At 45.1% G+C, this 22,589-nt stretch overlaps 2 protein-coding genes across 2 annotated transcripts; one reads left to right on the top strand and one right to left on the bottom strand.

Annotated features, from left to right (window-relative positions):
* Positions 1-1,681: 1,681 nt before the first annotated feature.
* H2aj (H2A.J histone) lies at positions 1,682-2,244 on the top strand. Its single transcript, XM_050135229.1, has one exon. It carries the CDS (start codon positions 1,798-1,800, stop codon positions 2,185-2,187), a length of 390 nt encoding a protein of 129 aa, XP_049991186.1. The 5' UTR covers positions 1,682-1,797; the 3' UTR covers positions 2,188-2,244.
* Positions 2,245-8,071: 5,827 nt separating this feature from the next.
* Positions 8,072-22,464, bottom strand: Wbp11 (WW domain binding protein 11). Its single transcript, XM_050135198.1, has 12 exons — positions 22,304-22,464; positions 20,668-20,785; positions 20,134-20,165; positions 19,081-19,174; positions 17,950-18,149; positions 16,724-16,857; positions 16,308-16,507; positions 15,488-15,679; positions 12,687-12,788; positions 11,421-11,714; positions 10,710-10,892; positions 8,072-9,033 (listed from the first exon to the last, which is right to left on the bottom strand). Exons 2-12 carry the CDS (start codon positions 20,729-20,731, stop codon positions 8,600-8,602), a joined length of 1,929 nt encoding a protein of 642 aa, XP_049991155.1. The 5' UTR covers positions 20,732-20,785; positions 22,304-22,464; the 3' UTR covers positions 8,072-8,599.
* Positions 22,465-22,589: the final 125 nt, after the last annotated feature.

Here is a 22,589-nt window from a genome sequence, read left to right as displayed (position 1 = left end):
GGGGGTCACCACACTTCCCCAGGTGTTTAATGAGCTTGTTGAGGACTGAGCATTTTAGTAAATTGTTGCTGGTGTGCAGTCTTGAAGATCAGCTTCCCAGCAGGAAAACGGTTTCCTAAAGTTTTATACTTGTAAATGCTTTTAAGCTACAGTGCTTTTCAATCTTCATCGATCCCCATAATTCAAACAGTAGTTGTTGCTGTTCTCTCTGTCTGTTAAAGATTGAGCACGCAGGGCAGTTCTGGCGCACATCTTTAATCCCAGCACTCAGGAGGCAGAAGCAGGTGGATCTCTGTGAGCTTGAGGCTGGCCAGCCTGGTCTACAGAGTGAGTTCCAGGATAGCCATGATTTTAAATCCTTAACTCTTTAGAAAATTGTTACATAAATAAGGCAAAGCTGCATCTTGAATATGTTTTCAAACTCTGCTAAACCCTGTCTCCAAAAAAAAAAAAAAAAAAAAGGAGAGGACTTTTCGATGATATAAGCACAAATTTAAGCTAGTACTTTCTTGCCAAAACGGCACGAGAGGCTTCCATAGGCATTGACTCAGTATATACATAAATAAATACTGTATATTTATATATGGATATACAACAGGACGGATATGTGTGTGTGTGTGTGTGTGTAACCTGTTGAATGCTCACGGACATTAAATAGTGTATCAAAGTCAGCTGTTAGGTGGTAAAGGCAGAATTCTGAGGAAGCTCTCTGGCTCCGTGATGACCGATCACGTTTATGGTGGCAATACATACATTGCTCAGATTTAAATAGGTGTATTTGAGACCCCAGCTACTGTTTATTCATCAGTGTGCTAGGCCATAAAGACATACATAAAAACATGTAAGCACCGCTTTTCCTCGTGTGTGTGTGTGTGTGTGTGTGTGTGTGTGTGTGTGTATGCTTGTGTTTTGTGTTTGGGACCGGATCCTCTGTAGCTAACGATGACATTGAACTGCTCCTCCTGTTTGTTATCTCCTCAATATTAAGATCACAAGCAGCGCCCCCACCTCACTGTTAACGTTATCTCAGTGAAATCAAATCGTAATTAGAATAGGGAGAGGTTAAATTTGTGATCTTTTAGTTAAATGGCATTTTACTTAACGTTTGACATTACATCAGTTGTGTAATTTTTTAAAAATGTGGCAAATTGAACTACCTCAGTGAATCAGTGGAAGGCAATTAAATAATTACTAATTAAATAAAAAACACCTTATTTTATTTCAAATGCCACGGGCCTAGAATTTGAATATATAAGAACAAGCCGAAGCAGTCTTTCTCCAGCGCTGGGTCTATTTTAGAGTATTCTACAGTCTTGGTGGAACACTGGTCGACGACCTCCATCTCCAATTTCTGGATTATAGCCGTGTACCAAATGCAAGGCTTTCCTAAATTCCTCTTTTTTCCTTCCCGCTCTCCCTCCCTTCCTAACAGGCCGATCTGGATCTCAGAATAGCTAAGGCTGACCTCAAGCTTCTGGCAATCCTCCTGCCTAGGCTACCCTAGTGCTGGGATTTCAAGACAGGAATCATCCATTTACCTCCCTTTCCTTCAGTCAATTCCAATCGGACTGGGGAAAAAAAACCTGTTAACTATGTAAATTAGGACTAGGAATTTGCGCTTTTGATTGGGCCGCATCTGGGAAGGCGGGCGCTCTGCTCGGGCGAGCTGATTGGGAGCGGCTCCCGCCCGTCACAGGCGGCCGCGGCTGCAGAGTTCGGCGAGGTAGTTCCGGAGTGGCGCACGGCGTCCCGGAACTGAGCCGGCCGGTGTTTGGAGCTCGGGGCGCGGGGTCGAGCATGTCGGGGCGAGGCAAGCAGGGCGGCAAGGTGCGCGCCAAAGCCAAGTCGCGTTCGTCGCGCGCGGGCCTGCAGTTCCCCGTGGGCCGCGTTCACCGGCTGCTGCGCAAGGGCAACTACGCGGAGCGCGTGGGCGCGGGCGCGCCGGTCTACCTGGCGGCCGTGCTGGAGTACCTGACGGCCGAGATCCTGGAGCTGGCGGGCAACGCGGCGCGCGACAACAAGAAGACGCGCATCATCCCGCGCCACCTGCAGCTGGCCATCCGCAACGACGAGGAGCTCAACAAGCTGCTGGGCCGCGTGACCATCGCGCAGGGCGGCGTCCTGCCCAACATCCAGGCGGTGCTGTTGCCCAAGAAGACGGAGAGCCAGAAGGTGAAGAGCAAGTGAACCCGACGGGTGCAGAGCCCACCGCAGCCCGCAGCCAATAAAGTCGGTGAAAAGCGAGTAATCCGGAGAGCTGTGTAGTCGCGGGACCGACGGGGTGCTGGGTGGGGGCGCGTCCCGAGCTTGAGGCCATGTGGGAGCCAGAGGGGACCCAGTGGCTGGGTTGGGAGCTCCCCCTTGAATCACAGTGGGCAGGAGAAGCGGAGATATGCGGGGGAGGCTACTCTGGAATTAACTTTGCCCTGCCCAGGGAGGAGTGGTAGGAGAGGTGTTTCGAGCTATGCGCAAGAAGTTGCCTCGCTGGCCATATTTAGAAAGGTTGAGCCACTTGGAGAAGACGAGAACGTAGGGACCTTGACAGGTGCTAGTTATTTAAGATCGATAGACTTCTGAGCAAATAGAAAGAAGTACGTACTCATGATCTGAATACCAGCCGTCTTCAGCTCGCAGTTTCTATAAAAGTAATTTGCAATACGGAAGTGAGTCATGAAGTTTGCTCCCTCGACGGTATTGCATAACGGCGGGGCCCTCGGTCTTTAGTTAGGTTTAGCAGCCTTTAAAATTCTCTACCCTTGCAGCTCATAGACGGCACCTGCCATCCCTGCACTTGGGAGTAGAGCGTCATTCGTGGCTAGTGAGTTCGAGGCCATTCCTGACCCACATTACGAATATGCCCCAAAATATATACATACATTTTCCCCTTAAGTTTTATCTTTATGTCTTCTCCAGCATTGCCCCTGGAAAGTAGCTTGCTTTTACTTAAAATTAAACCCTGCTTTTAGGGATAACGCTCCTAGAGTCTGGAGCCCCGTTTCCCCACTAGCTCTAGAGCTGTGTAATGGCCCGGTAAGGAGAGGAAGGTCACGTGAGTTAAGAGAGCAAGAGAAACCCACAGGTCTCTGGAAATGCTGCTCTTCCCTTGGCCGTTCCATTCCATCCTCAGCAACTCATTCTGCCCACAGGATCCACAAAAACCACCCCAGAGTAGGTTTCATTCGGCTTCATTTTTTTCCTGGGAGTCAGAATTGAAGTCTTCGTCTTCATTTGCAGTGCCTGGCCCATTTCCCCTTGTCCCCTGTGTTGATTGGCTGTCTACACCATCTGCTAGGATCAGGTGGGGAGAGGGGAGCTGGGAGTGAGGCCAGCTAGGTTGCCACTGTCCTGAAAACCACATTTCCCCCCTTTTCATGGTTCCCGAAGACAGGAAAAGGGACAAATAAATAATACATTACAAACCGGTGTCTGAGTATTTGTCTCTGCTGTTTGTCAAATGGATACTCTCCGTGGTCATCCTAAAAGATCGGGTCACACACTTCTCAGAAAAGAGCACATTGCTCCCTCTGACACCTGAGAACAGACTCCAGGGGCATCATGGGCAATGTCAGGAGATGAGGTAAGCTTTTCAAACTACCTGTGAGGAGGACTGAGATGACTGTAGTACCACAGGTTAGCATTAGATGCTTACACTGGGAAGTGCCGTCTACGAGGACTAAGGGTTTGCCCTTGTGACTTAAATTATAGGTAAACATAGACGGGCGATGGTGGCACACACCTTTAATCCCAGCACTCTGGAGGCAGAGGCAGGCGGATTTCTGTGAGTTTGAGACCAGCCTGGTCTACAGAGCTAGTTCCAGGACAGGCTCCAAAGCCACAGAGAAACCCTATCTCAAAAAAACAAACAAACAAAAAAAGGTAAACATGAGTAGGGAAGATGTGATCCAATACCTACTCAGCTGTGGGACATGCAGGACAGGGATAGAGGTGTGGCCACCCGAGTGTAGCTTAGTAACGGGGTGTCCTTATAAAAGCATAAGGTAACACAGGCTGTACCCCTGAAGAAAAATAGTCGCTTGTAAATCCTAGGGAGAGGGGAGGATGGGACCTTGAGACCTGGCCCCCACAATCATGAACTGCATAAATCTTGGGGCGAAAGGTGAGGTATTGAGCCCAACAGTGACAAAGTTGGTGGGTCCTATCTTGTGCAGGTCTTGCAGGTTATCACAAGTGCTCAGAGTGACCAGGGCAGGTCCTTTGTCATGCCTGGAGGACAGCTTTTCCCAGCGGTAGGGGTTTTAAAGACTTGTAGCCAGGTGTGGTTTACAACTCTGACTCCATCACTTGGGAGACTGAGGGAAGATGCTGAGTTCCAGGATAGGTAGGACTGCACAGGGAGACTGTCTCAAAACAGTAAAACTCACTTGTTAGAATTAGTTGTGGGTACATGGTGGCTCACAACCATCTGTAATGAGATCTGGCGCCCTCCTCTGGCGTGCGGGCATACATGGAGGCAGAATATTGTATACATAATAAATCTTAAAGAATTAGTTGTGGGTGATGCCACTTAGAGCCAATATAAATGCAGTCGCCCTTCTCTGTCCATGAGTTCCACATTTACAGACTCAAACGTGTAGCTTTTAAGTGCTAGTTTGCCATTTGAGTCTAATTTACTGAAGATAGGAGGGGGGTATCTGGGACTTGATTCCTGAAGAAATAAGAGCAAAGGTAATCTAGCCCATCTGTCTTATGCTTCTTCCCATGAGAAACGCTCCTGGAAGAGCAAGAGACAAGGTGATGACTGTCCCCATTTCCACCCAACCTTTGCTACCCCTGCAGCAGAGATACTCAAAATCCTTTCAAATACTTGTGTTCTTCACCATTTCTGATGAGAGCTTTAAGTTGGAATGAGCTATTATCAGAAACAGCTCTTGCAAAACAATACAGCCTGTGGTCCTAGATAATGTTCCTGAGGCTGATTTTAAAAGTCCAGTGTATTAGGCACGAGACTGTACAAGAGCCAGGCCATCACTTCTGATGTGGCTGAGGCCAGACTTGGGCTAGCATATGGTGCTTGGTTTTCCTTACACACTTGACACTTCTGCAGAGAAGTGTCGCTCAGTGGGGCACGGTGCAGTGTGACCAAGGTTTGTTCTCTTTCCATACAGGGCTGGTTTTGATCTTTGGATCCCAGAGAACTGGTCTGTTCAGTTTTGGAGTTCTACAATGAAAAGGTTTACCCCGTGATGTAGTTGTCTAGATGTAAATGCCACATGAGTTTACCTCGTGACTGGTGTGCGAAATGTGAGCTCCACAAAGCCGGCACTGGCAAGGGCAAATGCTACGGTGATTAAGAACTTGATAGAATGGGATTTAGGTTCTGGCATACTTACTTCTCTACCTCTGAGACACCATGACCAAGGCAACTTAAAGAAAGTATTTAATTGGGGGTTTGCTCACAGCTTCTGAGGGTGACTCCGTAACCATCATAGTGGGGAACAAGGTCGCAGGCAGAGTGCTGGCTCAGCAGCTGAGAGCTTACGTCTGATCCACCAGCAGGAGGAGGCTGGGCCTGGCTGGCATAGGTTTTTGAGATTTCAAATCCCAAGCGACACACCTCCAACAAGACCACACCTAATCCTTCCCAGAAACATTTCTGCCAATCAGACACAACACATTTAAATATCTGAGGCTGTGGAGGCCACTGTCATTTGAACCACTAAAAGTCAGAATGCTCCTCAGTTGCCTGGCTTGGAAACATTATTTCCAGCTCATTTAAAACTATGAAGTGGTTTCTATTATCTGTGGATTGAAGGGAAGCAGGAAGAATTGAAGGAAGCTCAAGAGAGTGAGGTAGCTAAGGGAAGTGACAAGCCTCAGGAGTCTCTCTTCAGGGTCAAATAAGCTGCATACAATTGGGGGAGATGGGGAGGCTTGGTCACTTGGACTGGCTTGTCAACTTGACACAGCTACTGTCATCTGGGAGGAGGAACTGCAATTGAGAAAATGCCTCCATTAGATTGGCCTGTGGGGGGCATTTGCTTGCTTACTGGTTGATGTGGAAGGAAGGGCCCAACCCACTGCGGGCAGTGATAACCTTTCAGGTCCGGGGAGGAATATGAAAGATAGCTGAAAGTAAGCCAGCACTCTTCCCAGGGCCTCTGCCTCAGTTTCTGGCCTTGAGTTCCTGCCCCATCTTCCCTTCAAGATGGGCTGTGATCGGTTAAGACAAACCGTTTCTTGCCCAGGTTGCTTTTGGCCATGGTGTTTACCACAGCAACAGAAAGCAAACGGAACCGGCGGTTGGTGGCACTCAGGAGGCAGAGGCAGGTGGATCTCTGTGAGTTCAAGGCCAGCCTGGTCTACAAGAGCTAGTTCCCAGACAGTCCCCCAAACTACAGAGAAACCTTGTGGGGGTGGGGGTCAGCAAACAGGGTCACCTCAGTAAACTCACTGGAGATGGAGTGCTTTCTTTGGTCTGTCTGCTCTCTCTCTCTGAGCTGAATGGAAATTGTGTCTCCATTATTTTCTCCTGCCTATTCCTTTCTCCTTCCCACTCTGGTGGCTGGAGTCACCAAACAAGACCAAACAAACCTGGTCTTTTACTTTAAAAGAAAAAGACAGACAGACAGACAGACAGGAAGGAAGGAAGGAAGGAAGGAAGGGAGGGAGGAAGGAAGGAAGGAAGGAAGGAAGGAAGGAAGGAAGGAAGGAAGGAAGGAAGGAAGGCTGGCTGTGTCTCCAGGGAACGTTAATAGTTAGCTCAGTGGGTTTTGAGGAGGATCTGGTAATGTGAATGAGGGCAGTTTCTGACGTGGTGGGATGAGCCTGTGATCCATCCACAGTGGTGACGTACGCAGAGCAAGCTTGTGAAGCCACAGAAGCAATTATGACCATGACAAGAAACCAGATCAGAACTGTTGGCCTTCTCTGCCTTTCTGCAGATGGACCTGATGGAGTGGTGAGGCTTTATGACTACACTCACAGGGCAACTAGCAACACACTGGGAGATGTTTTGATAATCAAAAGCTTCCTTATATAGCCATTAACAGAAATCTCTCTCAATTAGAATATTAAAATAACCAGACTCAGACCAAATTGTGGGGCCCAAGTCTATTTATGCAGAAATGTACTTGCCATGCTAACTGGCTAATGTAATTGTTTCATCCCTGTATTGAAATGACCAAATTCACTGTTGGCTTTTCTTGATTACTCTAAAATCCCAAACCAAACGGATTACTTAGTGCTTTGTCAGGATTTGTCTTCATCTGTCTAAGCCAGACACACCAACTCTCAGAGAACCTAAAACCCAGAGAATCAACTCTGGGGAAGCACTAAGCCTCAGCACAGCACAGCACAGCACAGCACAGCACAGCACAGCACAGCACAGCACAAATCATCCCCTTAACGCTGTAGGATTTGCATGAGATGCAGTGGGCACAGCAGAGTGCCTAGCAACACAACGCTCATGTTCGGTGGCCATCTGTGGGACTCACATGAGCCCTGTCTCAATGTTAGAGTCAACTGGTAGAAACCCCTGCCAGAACGGCAACAGTTCCCAGAGTTCTCCTATCTGCTTTCTGTTGCTGTGGTAAAACACATCACCAGGGCAACTTACGATGGAGTGTATTTCGGCTTCCAGTTGCAGAGGGACAGGGACCAGCAAGCTGAGAGTTTACATCTTGAAACAAAGCACAAAGAAATCTGGAAAGAGAAATCCTAGCCTGCCTCCATGACATACTTCCTCCAACAAAGTCAGACCCCCATCCTCCCCTAAACAGCACCACTAACTGGGGAAAAGAGTGTTGGATGTCAAGAGCCTCTGGGGCCATTCTTACTCAACCACCACAACCATAGCCCTGAGGGTCTCGAGCCGTATCTAAGCAGTCGAAGTGGAGACATTGTTCACACCTCTGAATTTCTGGGGAGCCAGTATAGTCTTGAAGGAACTCTTCCTATTTAATCCCTTTCTATTTCAGTTTCTTTTTACAGTTTCTAACAAAATTCATTCTTGTTCTGCATGGGATACAGCGGTTCCTGAGAACCAATGCTGTAAATGTGTTGTTTCTGCCCACAACCCAGGAACTGTTCACATCATCATCAACACAGAATATATCTTTGTATGGAACATTTTATTTCTCCATGAAACATTCAGAGGTTAGGTCGTGGGAAACGACTTTAATCCGAGAACTGTACATTTCCTTCCCACATATTCTGCTTGGAAATAGGAAATGACATTGTAATCCATTTCACTACAAGTAAAATATTACAAAATATTTACAGAAAAATATTAAAAATAACTCAAACACAAAAGTCAAGATGAAATAAACCTTCTTCCCCCCAGAAATCTCTACTCCAGTGCCCACAGCAGAGTCAAACAAATAACTAAGACCTCTCTGATATAATTCCAAAATGGAGAGGGGGAGAAAGGGGCTGAAATGGTGGCGTCAAAGGGAGCGGGTGTCAGCAGCAGAGCTTCCCGTCCTGGTCTACATAAAGAAATGCCCTGTGCAGGGACCGAGGCCCCGGACTGAAGCTGGAAAACCCGACGGTGGACACTGCTCTTCACTACGTCTAACAAGAACCCCTTGTTCCACAGACCGGTGCTCGCGGCAGCAGCCTGTCCCGGCACAAGAAGCTGTCACAGCAGCCCCTCCATCTCTTTCATAAAGGCTTCATAAACATCGTCCTTAGTTTGTACTGAGACAGGAACAGAAGGACCAGATCTTGGGGCTGCTTTGGCAACAGGCACAGCAGAGTCATCCTCTGACCTTCTTTGGGGAACAGCAGTAGCCCCCTTATTCTCCCGGCGCACTCTCAGTGCAGTGGGCACAAACCGTGTGACCTCTGCCTTGGGATTGGTAATCTGGGGCTTGGCACTGATGGTCGCTGTGGCTTTCTTCTCGATGGTGGCTGCACTTGCATCATCCGCCTTCGGTCGCTGAATGAGGCTGGGTGGGGCACTCAACACCCCTGGGTTGGGCAAGGGAGCTGGCGGGAAAAGCCCAGGGGGGGCAGGTCCGAGAGGAGGCACCAAGGGTGGGCGCATCATGCCGGGACGAGGAGGAGGGATACCTAAATGAAGAGGCAGACAGAACGAGTATAAGAACTAATGGCATTTAATTGCCATTAATGATGTCTGAACATGGGCTGATACTGTTCCTTAAGCAGGTAATTTACAGAAAATACAATAAACTTACAGAACCTGTTATGTGAAAGGCATATGTCTGATAGGAAAGAACAGGATACTGTAAAAGAACGTTCACCTTTAGTCTGTAGCACCATGCTCACAAGCTTTTCTTCCTGCAAATACTGTCCTACTTATCAGCTGACAAACTGGTTTCAGACATGATTTCCAATCTGGCCGTCCCAGGATGCTCCTGGCTGTCTAGTATGAGGGTATTAAGGTCAAGTGGGTTGATCCCCCTGCACTAGTGACTTCTAATCACTCCCAGAGTGAACAAGGAATGGTCTTAGTTCTGGCTCGTTAACTGGAAATGGAACAAGAGACTAGAACTATGATCTATCTCATTAGAGTTCACAAACTTCTGACAGTCGCGGCATGTACATACCCCACATCAGATTTTTACTTTTTAAATTATTTTTATATAGCTGGGTGTTGTGACACACATCGTTTTTTTGAAAAAAAAAAAAAAAAAGTTTATTCTTATTTAATGTGCATTGGGGTTTACCTGCATGTGTCTGTGTGAGGGTGACAGATCTGGGAGTTATAGTCGTGAGCTGCCATGTGGGTGCTGGGAATTGAACCTAGGTCCTCTGGAAAAGCAGTCAGTGCTCTTAACTGCTGAGCCATCTCTCTAGCCTCCACTGATTTTTACTTACTTTTTTTAAAATTATTGAGTTTATTTAATTTATTTTTACATGTGAGTATTTAGCCTGCATATATAAGTGTGCACCACACGAATGCTTGGTGCCTGTGGAGGTCAGAAGATGGTATCAGATCCCCTGGAAGTGGAGTTGCAGACAGTTGTGAACCACCATGTGGGGACTGGGACTCGAACCTAGGACCTCTGGAAGAGCAGCCAGTGATCTTAACCACTGAACCACCTCCCCAGTCCCGGATTTTTACTTTCTTCTCATGCTATTTAAGAGTGAATATTAAGGGCTGGAGAGATGGCTCAGAGGTTAAGAGCATTGCCTGCTCTTCAATTCCCAGCAACCACATGGTGGCTCATAACCATCTGTAATGCCCTCTTCTGGCCTGCAGGCATACACACAGACAGAATATTGTATACATAATAAATAAATATTTAAAAAAAAAGAGTGAATATTAAGTAGCAAACCACACCAAGTCCAAACTGCTGACTACCTAAACTCAGTTACTCTACATAGCACCAAGACAAGAAATCTTCAGATTGAAGTAGAACATTCAGTGCAGTAAAGCAGAATGTGGTCATACTACAAGCCCACAATGAAATCTGTAGGTCTAAGTTGGACAATGGGTAAAGAGGAAGGAACCTCCCTTGTGATTTGAGCTTGAAGATGGAAATTTTGGAGATCCATGATGCACAACTCTAGCTGTACTCAGCAAAACTTCTCAGAGAACCTTTGCAAAGTGGTCATTTGCTTGGGGAAGTCCCAAGTGACAAGTGGGAAAAAATTGTAAATGCCCACTGGAGAACACACCTGTGTGACCCACTGGAAGACTCCCTCAAAGTCCCTCAGCTGCCAGTGCACCCCTGAGCACAAAGACCAGGGCTAGCTTCCGCTATAGAAACCAGAAACTTTACCTGGAGGTGCAGGAGGAGGTAGCCTTGGTGGGGGTCCTCGAGGAGGGGGTCCTGGGGGAAGACCTGGAGGGGGACCTGGGGGAGGGCCAGGAGGTCGACCTGGTGGTGGTCCTGGAGGTAAAAGTCGTGGTAAAGGCCCTCGGATTCCTGGCATTCCAGGTGGTCTCAGGAATGGAGGAGCCCCTGAAAGGAGAAAACAATGTCAAACAAATAATGATGGGGAATAAAAGCAAAGCACATAATCATTGTATTCAGAAATTAGATCACTTCATAAACACAAAAGAAGAATTACATAAAATTCATTCAACAAGTGTTTGAGCACTAGAAAAGGGCATCACATCTGTTACAGATCTATCCACTTAGGTCACCTCTACTGCATGAGATAGCAATCACTGAGACCAATGTAGAACCGGGCTAGTCTATATCGCTTTACGCTTTAAGGGACTAAAGGAAGAACAATTATGTTCACGCATTCAACTTACATAATCAGAAACAAAAGACGCTAAAAAAAAGCTTTGGTCAAAGAGAGGCAACTGTCAGAACTCTAAGCTACCAGCAATGCTCACAGAACAGAACACAACACTTTTCATTCTCTCTCTGAGCGTCCTTGATGGCTTAGAGAGTGTAACCAGGAGCAAACAGAAGACATCAGTACTGCTGACACACGGAAGTCTGGGCGAATGATTTCATTCCCTATTGTGGGGAGCTTACCTGGAGGTGGCCCAGGAGGGAGGCCTGTAGGTGGCCCAGGAGGCCGTAAGGGTGGGGCAGGCGGTGGTCCAAGAGGCGGTGGTCCCGGCATGGGAGGTGCTTGTATCTGGGAAGGAGGGACAGACTGCGGAGGAGCCTGCTGCTGTGAAGGGGCAGCAGATGTGCCATCCGAGTGGGAGTCCTCTTTATGCTGCTTCTGTGATTGCTTCTCCGCTTCAGAATCCTCAGAGTCGTCGTCATCATCATCCTCAGAAAACTCCTCCACTTCCCGTCCTTCCTCAGGGATCTCCTGACCTGAATGAAAATTGTAAAACAGGCAAACAGAGGTGACTTGTGTTGTGGGATAATCTTTTTGTACACCACGAAGATGTGTCACTTGGATTGGTTTAATAAAAAGCTGAACAGTTAACAGCTAGGCAGAGAGGACGCCAGCCAGAGGAAGCAAGACATGCAGGAGGAGAGCTAACAGCCAGAGCCACATGGCAGGACATAGATGAGTAGAAATACATTAATTTAAGTTGTAACAGCTAGTTAGAAATAAGCCTAAGCTAACGGCTAAGTTTTCATAATAAACAATATGTCTCTGTGTCATGATCTGGGAGCTGGCTGGTGGGACAGAGAAAGACTAGCTATAGACTTGTGCTTTATGGCTTGGAGATGAGCGACTAAACACACCATAGCTGGGTGTGGCGGTGCATATCCTTGATTCCAGCACTTGGGAGGCAGGGGCAGGCTGACTTCTGACTTTATGGACAGCTTGGCATACAGAGTGAGTTCCAGAATGACCAGGGCTACATAATGGACTCTGTCTCCCCAAACCAAATGAGTAAATATATTATTTAAATACATAACAACCAAATAGTATTCTGTTCCTCTGTAACTAGTGTAGCAGCATGAGCCCAGGCTGTTATAATGAGACAGACTTGGAATTAAATGTTATTCAGGGCTGGCAAGATGGTTTGCCACTGAACCTGACATTCAGAATTCAATCTGTGGGACTCATTGGTAGCTGCAGAGAACCAGACTCCCACAAGCTGTACTCCAACCTCTATGTACCAGCTCGAGAACATATGTGGCACCCGGAACTAGTTGTTTCCACAGCTTACTGGCAGTGAAACTCTGCGCAGACTACCAAACGGCTGCACACCTTCCGTTTGATAGAATACAGAGCATGATTTACTTCAGAGCTGCTGACTAAACATGGAAGAATGTACGCTAAGCAAGTGGCACAGAGAACGCTAAAGAACATTTGTCCTTGCTTCTCACCTGCCATCCGAAGCATCATGGCTTGAAGAGGAGTCAGCTCCTTCATGTTCTTCTTCTTCTTCCTTGATTTTCCAGGCATATCAGCAAATCGGACACTCAGACCTGAACAGTCAAAGAAGGAAATGAAATTAACAAGAATCATCAAAATTCAGTAAAAATGTTCACTACAATGAAGACACTACAAATAGTAAGATTGACTATAACCCATGACAGAAGAGAAATGCAGAGACATATTAAAGATAATCAATGCTGTGCTAATTGGTGGCATGCATACTAAGGTGATTTAAAACTTAACAAATTTTGAAATTGTCAGGACACTTAAAAATGTATTTGCATTTGCAATTTTAAGCCCAAAACAGAAACTAAAACAGTAAAGATAGGTTTTAAAACAACAATTTTTGCTGGGTAGTAGTGGTACACACCTTTAATACCAGCACTCAGGAGGCAGAAGCAGGTGGATTGCTGTGAGTTAGAGGCCAGCCTGCTTACAAGAGCTAGTTCCAGGACAGAGAAAGCCTGCCTTGAAAAAACAAAACAAAAAAACAAAAACAAAACAAAAACAGTTTTCTTCAGCAAGTCAGTCAAACATTAAGTCATAAGAAAGACAAAAGCTGTCCAACTCATGAAAGCACCATCCCACTAACCCAAGTCTACCTTGGTGCACCAGAAGGGCGAGGTGGTTCAGCACTAGAAAATTAGCAATGTAATGGATAATAATAGACCACATAAAAGGTGGGGGAAAATCTTAGTAATAACCTATCAGAAGCTTAAAAATTATTATTACTCCTTAACACCACCAGTCCCAACACAATGTAAACTAGAAAGACTTCGCACCCCGACAGAGACTACTGACTGAACACTGTCAAACATTACACTTTCTACGTGAGACAAGTTTTAGTTTATCTTGTAGTTTTGCTGCCCAGAAAAAAAATGGCTTGAATATGGTAAAAGCAATAAATGTTAGACAAAAAACTAGAGAGCTGAGACAGGCATTTGAGGAACATACTAAATATTCAAGAAAAACAGGCTGGTGGCACCCGTCTTAATTGCAGTTCTCAGCAGTTCAGTGAGTCTGAGGCCAGTTTGGTCTACGTAGTGAGTTCTTATGCAAGCCACCTACAGTGAGACCCTGTTCCGACAATCCACCGGCCCACCACCACCCCCGCCAATAAAAACCCATCAATAATAGCTGGCAGCAGCAGAAGAGACTATGTAGCCTTGCAGTGAAACACAGCCCACGGGGCTCTAGTGCCCCTTTCCTTTCTAAGACCAATTTCTACTCCAGAGTCATCTATAATTTTATATATAATGTCAGGTTCATTCTATCACCATTTGTGATAGAATTTTTTTATAGTAATCCTGATTAAGAAACATTAGGAAAAAATAAAAAAACACTATGGTTCAATGGTTAAGAGCACTTACGCAATACTGAGGGGTCTGGAAAATTCAGTTCTAAGATCTAATGTCATCTTCTGACCTCCAGGAGCACTCTGACAGGCTTGTCTGCACACCCATGTGCAGGTAGGTACGTGTACACTCTCCCTCTCTCTCTCTCTCTCTCTCTCTCTCTCTCTCTCTCTCTCTCTCTCTCACTCACTCTTTAAAATGAAAAAAGCTAGGATGAACATTTGTTGTATTTATAAATACAAATATAATACATGGACACTACACTGCAGATCACATCAACAGTCCCCAAAGAAGCTCCCAGCTCCTGGGGTTTCACAGAGCTGGTGTGCTCTTTGAACTGCTTGGTACCTAAAACACAATGCTTAAAATTTTGACAAAATATAACACACTGTATAAAACTGGGGATACAGGGCAACAGAATGTAATTAGCATTCACCCATCAAAGTCCTAGGTTTACTCCCAAGCACCACACACACACACACAAACCAAACCAAACCAAAAAAAAAAAAAAAAAACCCAAACCTTTCTGAAAGATGCTCATAGTTGATCCAGAGAATAGTTATTCTATTATACATGCAGCATTTGCTAAATTAGGTGCTTTTCTCAACGAAGACAAGACACCAAGGGTAATGAATAAACATTTTAAAAGAGAATATAGGCCTGAGATGCTAAATTACAGATACACCTGAATTGCAATTATGACCCTGGTGAATAGATCACACCATTAAGATAGAAAATCTACAAAGTTTCTAGTGTAGATATTTAAATAAGCTAATTTAAAACATGGCTACTGTCCTACAGCATGTTCGTTTCCTACAACATGTTTGCAATAGTACGTGCTAGCAACTTCATGGTGCTGAATACGTGTATTTTGTGGACTTTATTGTATGTACCTTTCCTCTTAAACTATATGTACATTTCCTCACAAATATCTCTTCAGAATAATGCATCAAAACTTTTCAAACTATCAGGACAAATGGCCAGGTATGGGGGCTTATATTTGTAATTCTAAAACATCGGAGGGTGAAGCAGGAGGATCACCATGACTTTGAGGCCAGCTTAAATAACAGTGACACTTGTTGCAAAACCAAACCAAACCAAACCAAACTGGGATTAAAAGCTGGTCCTGATTGGCTCTCAGGAGATAAAGGCACTTGTCACCAAGTCTAACTACCTGAGTTGAATTACCAGGACAGAGCGGATTGAGAGAACCAACTGTGACCTCCACATATGTGCCCTGGCATGCATGTGCACTCATGGGCACACACACAGAAATATACAAATAAATGTAAAGTAATAATAAACCACATAAATACCACCTTAAATTAAAAAACAAAAGCGTGCTGTAACTCTGATTCTGCATTTGGGCTGAGCCGTGTCCCAGTCGCACGTACCCGACTTCTTCTCCTCAGGGTTGTCTCGCTCACTGTCCTCACGGTGCCCAAACTCATCCCCCTCACTGTCGGCATCAGACCTGTCGGTGTCACTGTCCTCAGTGCTGTCATCGTGCTTGTCCTGATCCATGTCCTCAGGGTAGCCATCGTCGTCACTGGTGCTGGACACGTCATCGTCATGACCTCGCTGAGCTGACGACGGAAAGAGAACAAGGAACAAGTTGTCTAGCTGGCTTTTCCAGGACCCGGAAAGACAAAATGATGCTATTTTAACTCAATATAACATGAAATGTCAGCTACCACGTACAATGATGATATTTTCATTGGGTACTTGTTTCAAATCCTTTTTTGTTTTGCTGTAAGAAGTTCAAACACGCTGCAGTCTACAATCATGTCTTCAGCCACACGCACAATCAGTAATTCTACAACCATGTCTACAGTCACACGCACAATCAGTAATTCTACAATCATGTCTACAGTCACACGCACAACCAGTAATTCTACAACCATGTCTACAGTCACACGCACAATCAGTAATTCTACAACCATGTCTACAGTCACATGCACAATCAGTAATTCTGGTCAGCTGACAACACAACTAGCAAGCGCTATTCAGGTTTTAAGGGAAGTGTAGTGACATCTCCATGTAAGGAAGGTGCTCTCCTCGGGCACATCTGACCAATTATCCACGGGATACACAGCAGTAAATACATGGTACCCTCGCTTATTTCCTATATTCTACTTGTGGCGAATATGTTAAGTATGGCCAACATGGAAACAATACTGAGGACACAAAAGTAAAAACCCCGTCCCTTCATACCAAGTTCTGGACTATACAACATGTCTTCATCTCGTCTACGTGGGGGAAGATCTAGAGCAAAACCCACTTTACGGCCATACATCTGCATAACTTGAGGAGGAGGTGGGCCAGGTGGAGGGCCCGGTGGCTTTCTGCCAGGGGGCAAACGTGGGACGCCATGTCCAAGGAGCGGAAGAATAGAAACTGCCCGAGTTGGAGGCCTGTAAAGAGAACTTGACTGTGTTATCTCCATCTACAGCGGTAGTGAGACTGTTTAATTCTCCTCAGAAGTCTAAGGCGCGTGCATGCGTGTGCTCCACCCCCCCCCCCCATCTACCAGCATCTCATACTAATTATACCCACACCACCTTAAATGTCTCACTGAACTCGCTGTGGTACCTCACAGTCAAACACTGCAGCTGATAGGGCTTCCTTACCCATAAGCCGAGGTTTTCTTAAGAATGGAGGGTGGCTGGGCACCAGGAAGTGGGATGTCCTGGATCAAGATGTTGGACGGAGCATGCGGCATGTCTGGCAAAGGGATGCTCTCTACTTCCACATGCTGAGCATTCTGCAACACAGAAACCCAGTGGTATGGACCAAGTCAAAAGCCCTAAGAACCGCGAGTCCTCTGAATTTGTTTTCCAACTAACACAAATATCATGGAAAATAGCTGAACGCCTCAAGTCAAAACTACTGAAGGATTGAAAGAAATCTTGCTGTAGGAATTCCTGCAGCCAGTAGCCACTTGGGCGGGCCTCATATACTGTACATGCTGATGTAAGCGTGCGTGTGTCCGCTCTCTCTTTCGGCTGTGGCAGTTGGTTGCTGTTCCCTTTTCGAGCAGAGCATTGAGATCTGTGAGTCTATCCCTAAATAAATATCCCTCTATTATATTCAATTCTAAACTAGTGTGGGATTTCTTTTAAGCGTCCTTCTTCAAAATCTATCATTTCTTTTTCAAGAACCCAAATATGGCTTATCCTTTCTTTAATAATCCCTATAACCAGCTGATTCTGTTTTGGTTTTAAAGAAACCCAACCAAAGTGGCAGGGCTACTATAATCCTTTGGACAGTAACACGCATCTATTAACAGAGAGTATATATTGTCTCTAAAATCCATTTGCCTTCCTTGGCATTTTGTCCTGTGCTGTTGGAAACATGCCATCTACTTTACAAAAACCATTCCATTTGGGTTTTTGATTTTCTATCCCAATAAATGGAAATTTACAATAAACTGTAAAAGCTTACACAATTGATCTTATCCCACCCTTCCTCAATTAATTTCTGACACCTCATGGTCAGCCAGGGTTAATAGACCTGTTTTTGCCCACTTTGGAAGTGTATACACATGGAGCAGTAACTGAAAGAAGCAACATGACGAGGCTGGGGCCTCACCCACCTTCTTTCACAGACAGTCTAGAACCTCAGGAAAGGATTAAAGGTACGCACCACCATGTCTGACTCACTCTGTATGTGTTGTTTCTCTTTATCATCAATAGATTTACTGTTACATATAATTTATCTAAATTTGTTAGAGAACAAGGTGCACACTTAACTTTAAAAACAACTGCAAAAAAGAAGAGACCGAGAATGATCAATGCCCCGTTAGCTTCAAGAGCAAACTACAACCCATTTTGGTCCTCGCTCAAGAGCAGCTTACCTTAACAGCATCAAAATACTGGCTCAGCTGAGCCCTCTTCTGTTCATATTCTACTTCTAACTTTCTCAATTCTTTGTAAATATCTGGATTTTCTTTTTTATAAATAAGTCGTAGAATTCGTTCAAAGGTTTCCCGCAGCTTTTTACGCTTGTCTTTCAGTACTTTCTCATTTAACTGTGGCTGTTGCACTGGGTTAAACTCTGGGAGAAAAGTAGATTATAGAATTGAAAAATTAAAAACAAAGAGCTACTTCAACAGCAACCTTCTTCTAACAAACTAGATTCAGATACCACCATTTCATTTGGGAGTCCTCTGTGCTAAGAGGGACAGACCCCCCAGTCCTGCCAATCCCACCCTCCTCTGCAGACTCACAAACTAGCAGGCGGTCACCCGAGCTGCATGAAAGTCCTCTCTGGAACTGGGAATGAAAGAGCGGCTTTCCCACTCTCTGCTGCGATGCTATGGCCGTGTGGCCCAGCTACCCTCACTGCACACACACCGTCCACTTCTACCCTGGGCGCTGTTCACTACTGTGTGCTGGAGCAGAGCAGACACAGACAGTGCTCAGCCTTCTGGGCTTTCTCCTGGAGGCAGCTTTATAGGGATATCTCAATTATGGAAGCCAATGCACACCTTTCGATTTTAATTAGTTTAGATTTTTATAAATGGAACTAGAACCCCAATGATTAGAATTTTTTTCCCTTTTCTTGAAGTACCAGTTGAATTAAATTCTTTTCCTAAATCTTCCTATAACCTGAAGATTTACTCTCATCTAGAAGATATATTACTGCAACATTCCTAGTGACTAAGAATTTGTCTTTTCTTACTCTACTTACAATGGCAAAGGGAAAATATAATTAAATCTGAACAATTATAAAGTGAGTTGGCCAGATTAGGCCTTTGTTACCTAATAACAGTAATTAATTCCAACTGAATGATGGCTTCTTTCTTCAGGATATATGATCTCCAGCTAGAAATAGATCTTATCTTTTTCACTTTATTTCCATAACATTAAAAAACATGGTATCCGGTGCTATCGGGTTGCTGTTTCCTTAGGCCCACGCTGCTCGCTGCTGCGCACAACACACTATGACACTTGCTATTAAACCTGGCCTTTCCATACAGTCTTACCCATCTCATCCAATTTCTCCATGTCCCGGATAATCTGTTTGGGATCTTTCATCTTCAGCACCGCAGCTCGGACCATCATGCGCTGTTTTTTGTTCTTAGGGAAACAGAAGAGAAAACTAGTGAGAAGCTAGATGCTCGGGACATCTTTTACTTCAATTTGCCTCACGAATCTGAGAATAATTTCACATTTCCCTTGGTTTCACGTGTTTAAACCACCAGAAACAGCTATGAGATTTCATGTTCTCAACAATGTCTAGACTTTACTAAAAAGATCTGCCTTTTTAGGAAGTAATTCCATCAACCCAATTAGACAGCAACTACTAAAAGAAAATCTAATTTAAAAACAAAAAATAAGAGTTGCAATGAAATTAAAAGAATACTATGCTGGACAGGGAAGTTTTTGAAAGATTCAAGACTAAAGAGTCAAACAAAGGCATATTAGGATTATAAAAGCCCCACTGCACTGAAGAGTGACACCAAATGTCTACTCTAAGTATCTGTCAAACCAATAGCTAACAAGATACACAAAGATTTCCAGCAACATTTTTTTGGCATTCATTCAATAGCTTAATTTAACAAAGCAGCTACATTTTGATAAGTAGCAAAAATAATTTCTTTCTGAAGACAGGGTCTGATGTAGCAGGCTGGCCTTGAACTCCTGATACTCTTGACTATGATCTCCACATTCCAAGTGATGGGATTACAGGCACAAACTACCACACTCACTTAAGAATTATTCTCAAAAGGCATTTTAAAATTTCATTTTTTATGAGTATGTGTTATGTGCATGCATGGGCATGTGTTTGTGGAGATCAGAACAGATGGTTGTGAGCCACCTAACACTGCTGCCATGAATGGACTCAGAGCCTCTGCGAGAGCACTATGTGCTGCTATTCAACACCAAGCCATCACCCCAGCCCCAAAGCACTGTTTTAAACAGTCAATTGTCTGTTTTTTTATTAGAAGTATAAAGCATCTTTTCTGGCATATAATTTGAAATACTATTTTATTCAAAAATCTCAATTAATACACAGAGTTCATCTAAATTTGTACCTTTTTCAGTTCTCTTTTCCGGGCTTCCTTTCCTAAAGAGAAGGGAAGAGACCATGTAACACACGTCTTCAGTATCAGCATTTACTATCTATACGACAACACACACACACACACACACTCTTCTCCTGAGGCTTCCCTAGGCAACGTGGGCTATGTGACAACAGCAGAGGCTCCGACATGTCTACAGCTGTAGCACCTCAAACCCTCACACCCCCAATGCCAAAATGTGTGTTTTCACAGAGATAACTGAACCACAAGGAGATTCTCAAATACCAAACAATCACTTGAAAACTCATGTTAAAAACCTCCAATACAAAAGATAAGCCGATTTCATCTTGCAATTCAACCAAGTTCAGCAAAGAAACATGGTTTTAACTGGCTTACATTCTCAACAGTTTAGTCATGTGAATTAATTTTAATAAGAATTCAACATGACTTTACCCAACTCACTCCTACCAATGCTTAAGCCACAGTGAGATATTCTCTGCAGTTTTTAACTCTTCTACTTCGTCATTCCACACTAATGGCACTTACGAGCTTGGTCTGTGGGGTTCATAAACTTCCCACTCTTGGTGGAGGATGTTGATCTCCGTCCCATGTTGACAATTTATATGATTTACTTCTTCATTAAAAAAAAAAAACAACAAAACACCTGCAATTTTAAAAAAAAGAACAATTTCAGTTTTCCTGTATGTTTAAAATGTCTTCCTTTTTGAAAATTTTCATTAATTTCTGGAAATATCCCTTTGATTACTGATTTTGTGAGAACCTGCTTTCTTTAATTCTGAATGTATTATATAGCTTTACCTTTGCTGACCACAGGAAAGCTAACGTCTGTATTAGTCAAGGCAATGCGGTATCACTCACTCACTATTTAACACTTTGCTACGCTTTATATAGCACTGGCAGCTGAAAACAATCAACTAGGAGCTTGCACTTGGATGTGGACTGATCCATAAGAGCCTATCTCAAAACAAAACAAAACTAACTAGAAAATGTCCTACCAATGGATACAAACCCCGAGTATAGGAAGTCATCAGTCCTTTCATACACCCCCCTTTAAACAGAGGGCGAAATCAAACACAAATAGGGGATAATGGATCTAGGCGGAGATTTACCTGTTTTAAGGTAACTAAAAAAGGCAGTCACAGTAGGAAAATATTTTCAGGGCTTTTATTTGTATCAGTCCTCTTTCCATTAAAAATGAATGAATGTTAACTTTCAAAATTTAACCTTTCCAATAATAAAAAGTAACGAATGTTTCCCATTGAAACTATGTGACATTTGGCTAGGGGTACCTTCTTGTTGCTCCCCTTTGCACACTAAACAAATCTACTTTCTTTAAGAGGCACCTTTAAAGGTAAGGAATGAGGAGATCCTAAACTGAATTTAACAGATCCACAACTGTAACTTCTCTGGCTCCTTTAAGACCTTGTGGGCTTTAGTTAATACTTCTTTCGTGAAGTCACCAACTGCCCAACTCCCTGCTACTTTCTAGATGGTTCATAACCGTTCGGTGGCGATTATTTCCTCAGAAAATGTTTCGTTATTTGAAAACAGGAGGTGCAGGACGATGGAAGGAGAAGGGTACTGATTATAGAGAATTAGAAAAAAAAACCACGGATACAAGCTTTGATATTTTTGATCGTCTTTAGTGTTCCCCCTTTTGAAGTAGCCTCAGGTTCACGTTCTGACCTTTTTTCCCCCTCCCACAACTGAAAACACAAGAGCCGCGAGTCACAGAGAATTTTTACAAGGCTATCTGCCTTCGTCTACAAAAGCGACTCTCCTAAAAGCAGAAGCATCGGGGAGAGATCGGGTCAAAAGATCGGGGGAACCCGGAGAGCACACGCGCTGCGGGACCCCTCCAGGTCCACCGCCGAGGCCTCAACCGCAACTGCCGGCACCATAGCGACGGTTGACACCGACTCGAGCGGCCGGACGTCAACCCAGGCCGCTGGCCGACGCGCTCAGGAAGCGGACCTAACGGGCCGGGCCTGTCGGACGCCGCGCCAAGCCGGCCGGGCCCCGGAGCCCTCCAGCCCGCAGCTCCCGCGGCCCCGGCCCGGCGGAGGAAGAGCGCGGCCCCTGGGCCCGGTGTCTCCGAAGCGGCCGCGCAGGCCCCGGAGAGAGTAGCGGGCGACGGACCACTGCGACCGCGCACACTCACGCGACTGCGGGGCTTCCGGATCGGCGAGGCCGGGGAGCAGGCGGTCCCAGCCTACTTTCTGCGGTCGGGGCCTTCACCTCTGCCTCTCGGTCAACCACCCAGACCCCGCCATCTTGAAACCTCGCGCCCCTCCGCCATCCTTACGTCACTTCCTGTACCCGCGGCCGACGCTCTCACCGCGTTGCTGAGGCCCGGGATCATAGAGAGGACACTACGACGTCAGGGCCAGAGTTGCTTCCGCTGCAATCCAACATCCGATTGGATATCTGTCGGCCAAGAACCCACC

This window comes from Alexandromys fortis, unplaced genomic scaffold (assembly GCF_014885135.2).
Source record: "Alexandromys fortis isolate MF-2015 unplaced genomic scaffold, M_Fortis_MF-2015_v1.1 scaffold_21, whole genome shotgun sequence".
Taxonomy (NCBI): Eukaryota; Metazoa; Chordata; class Mammalia; order Rodentia; family Cricetidae; genus Alexandromys; species Alexandromys fortis.
The sequence above is the reverse complement of the archived record's forward strand: the minus strand, read 5'-3'. Positions and strand labels throughout refer to the sequence as shown.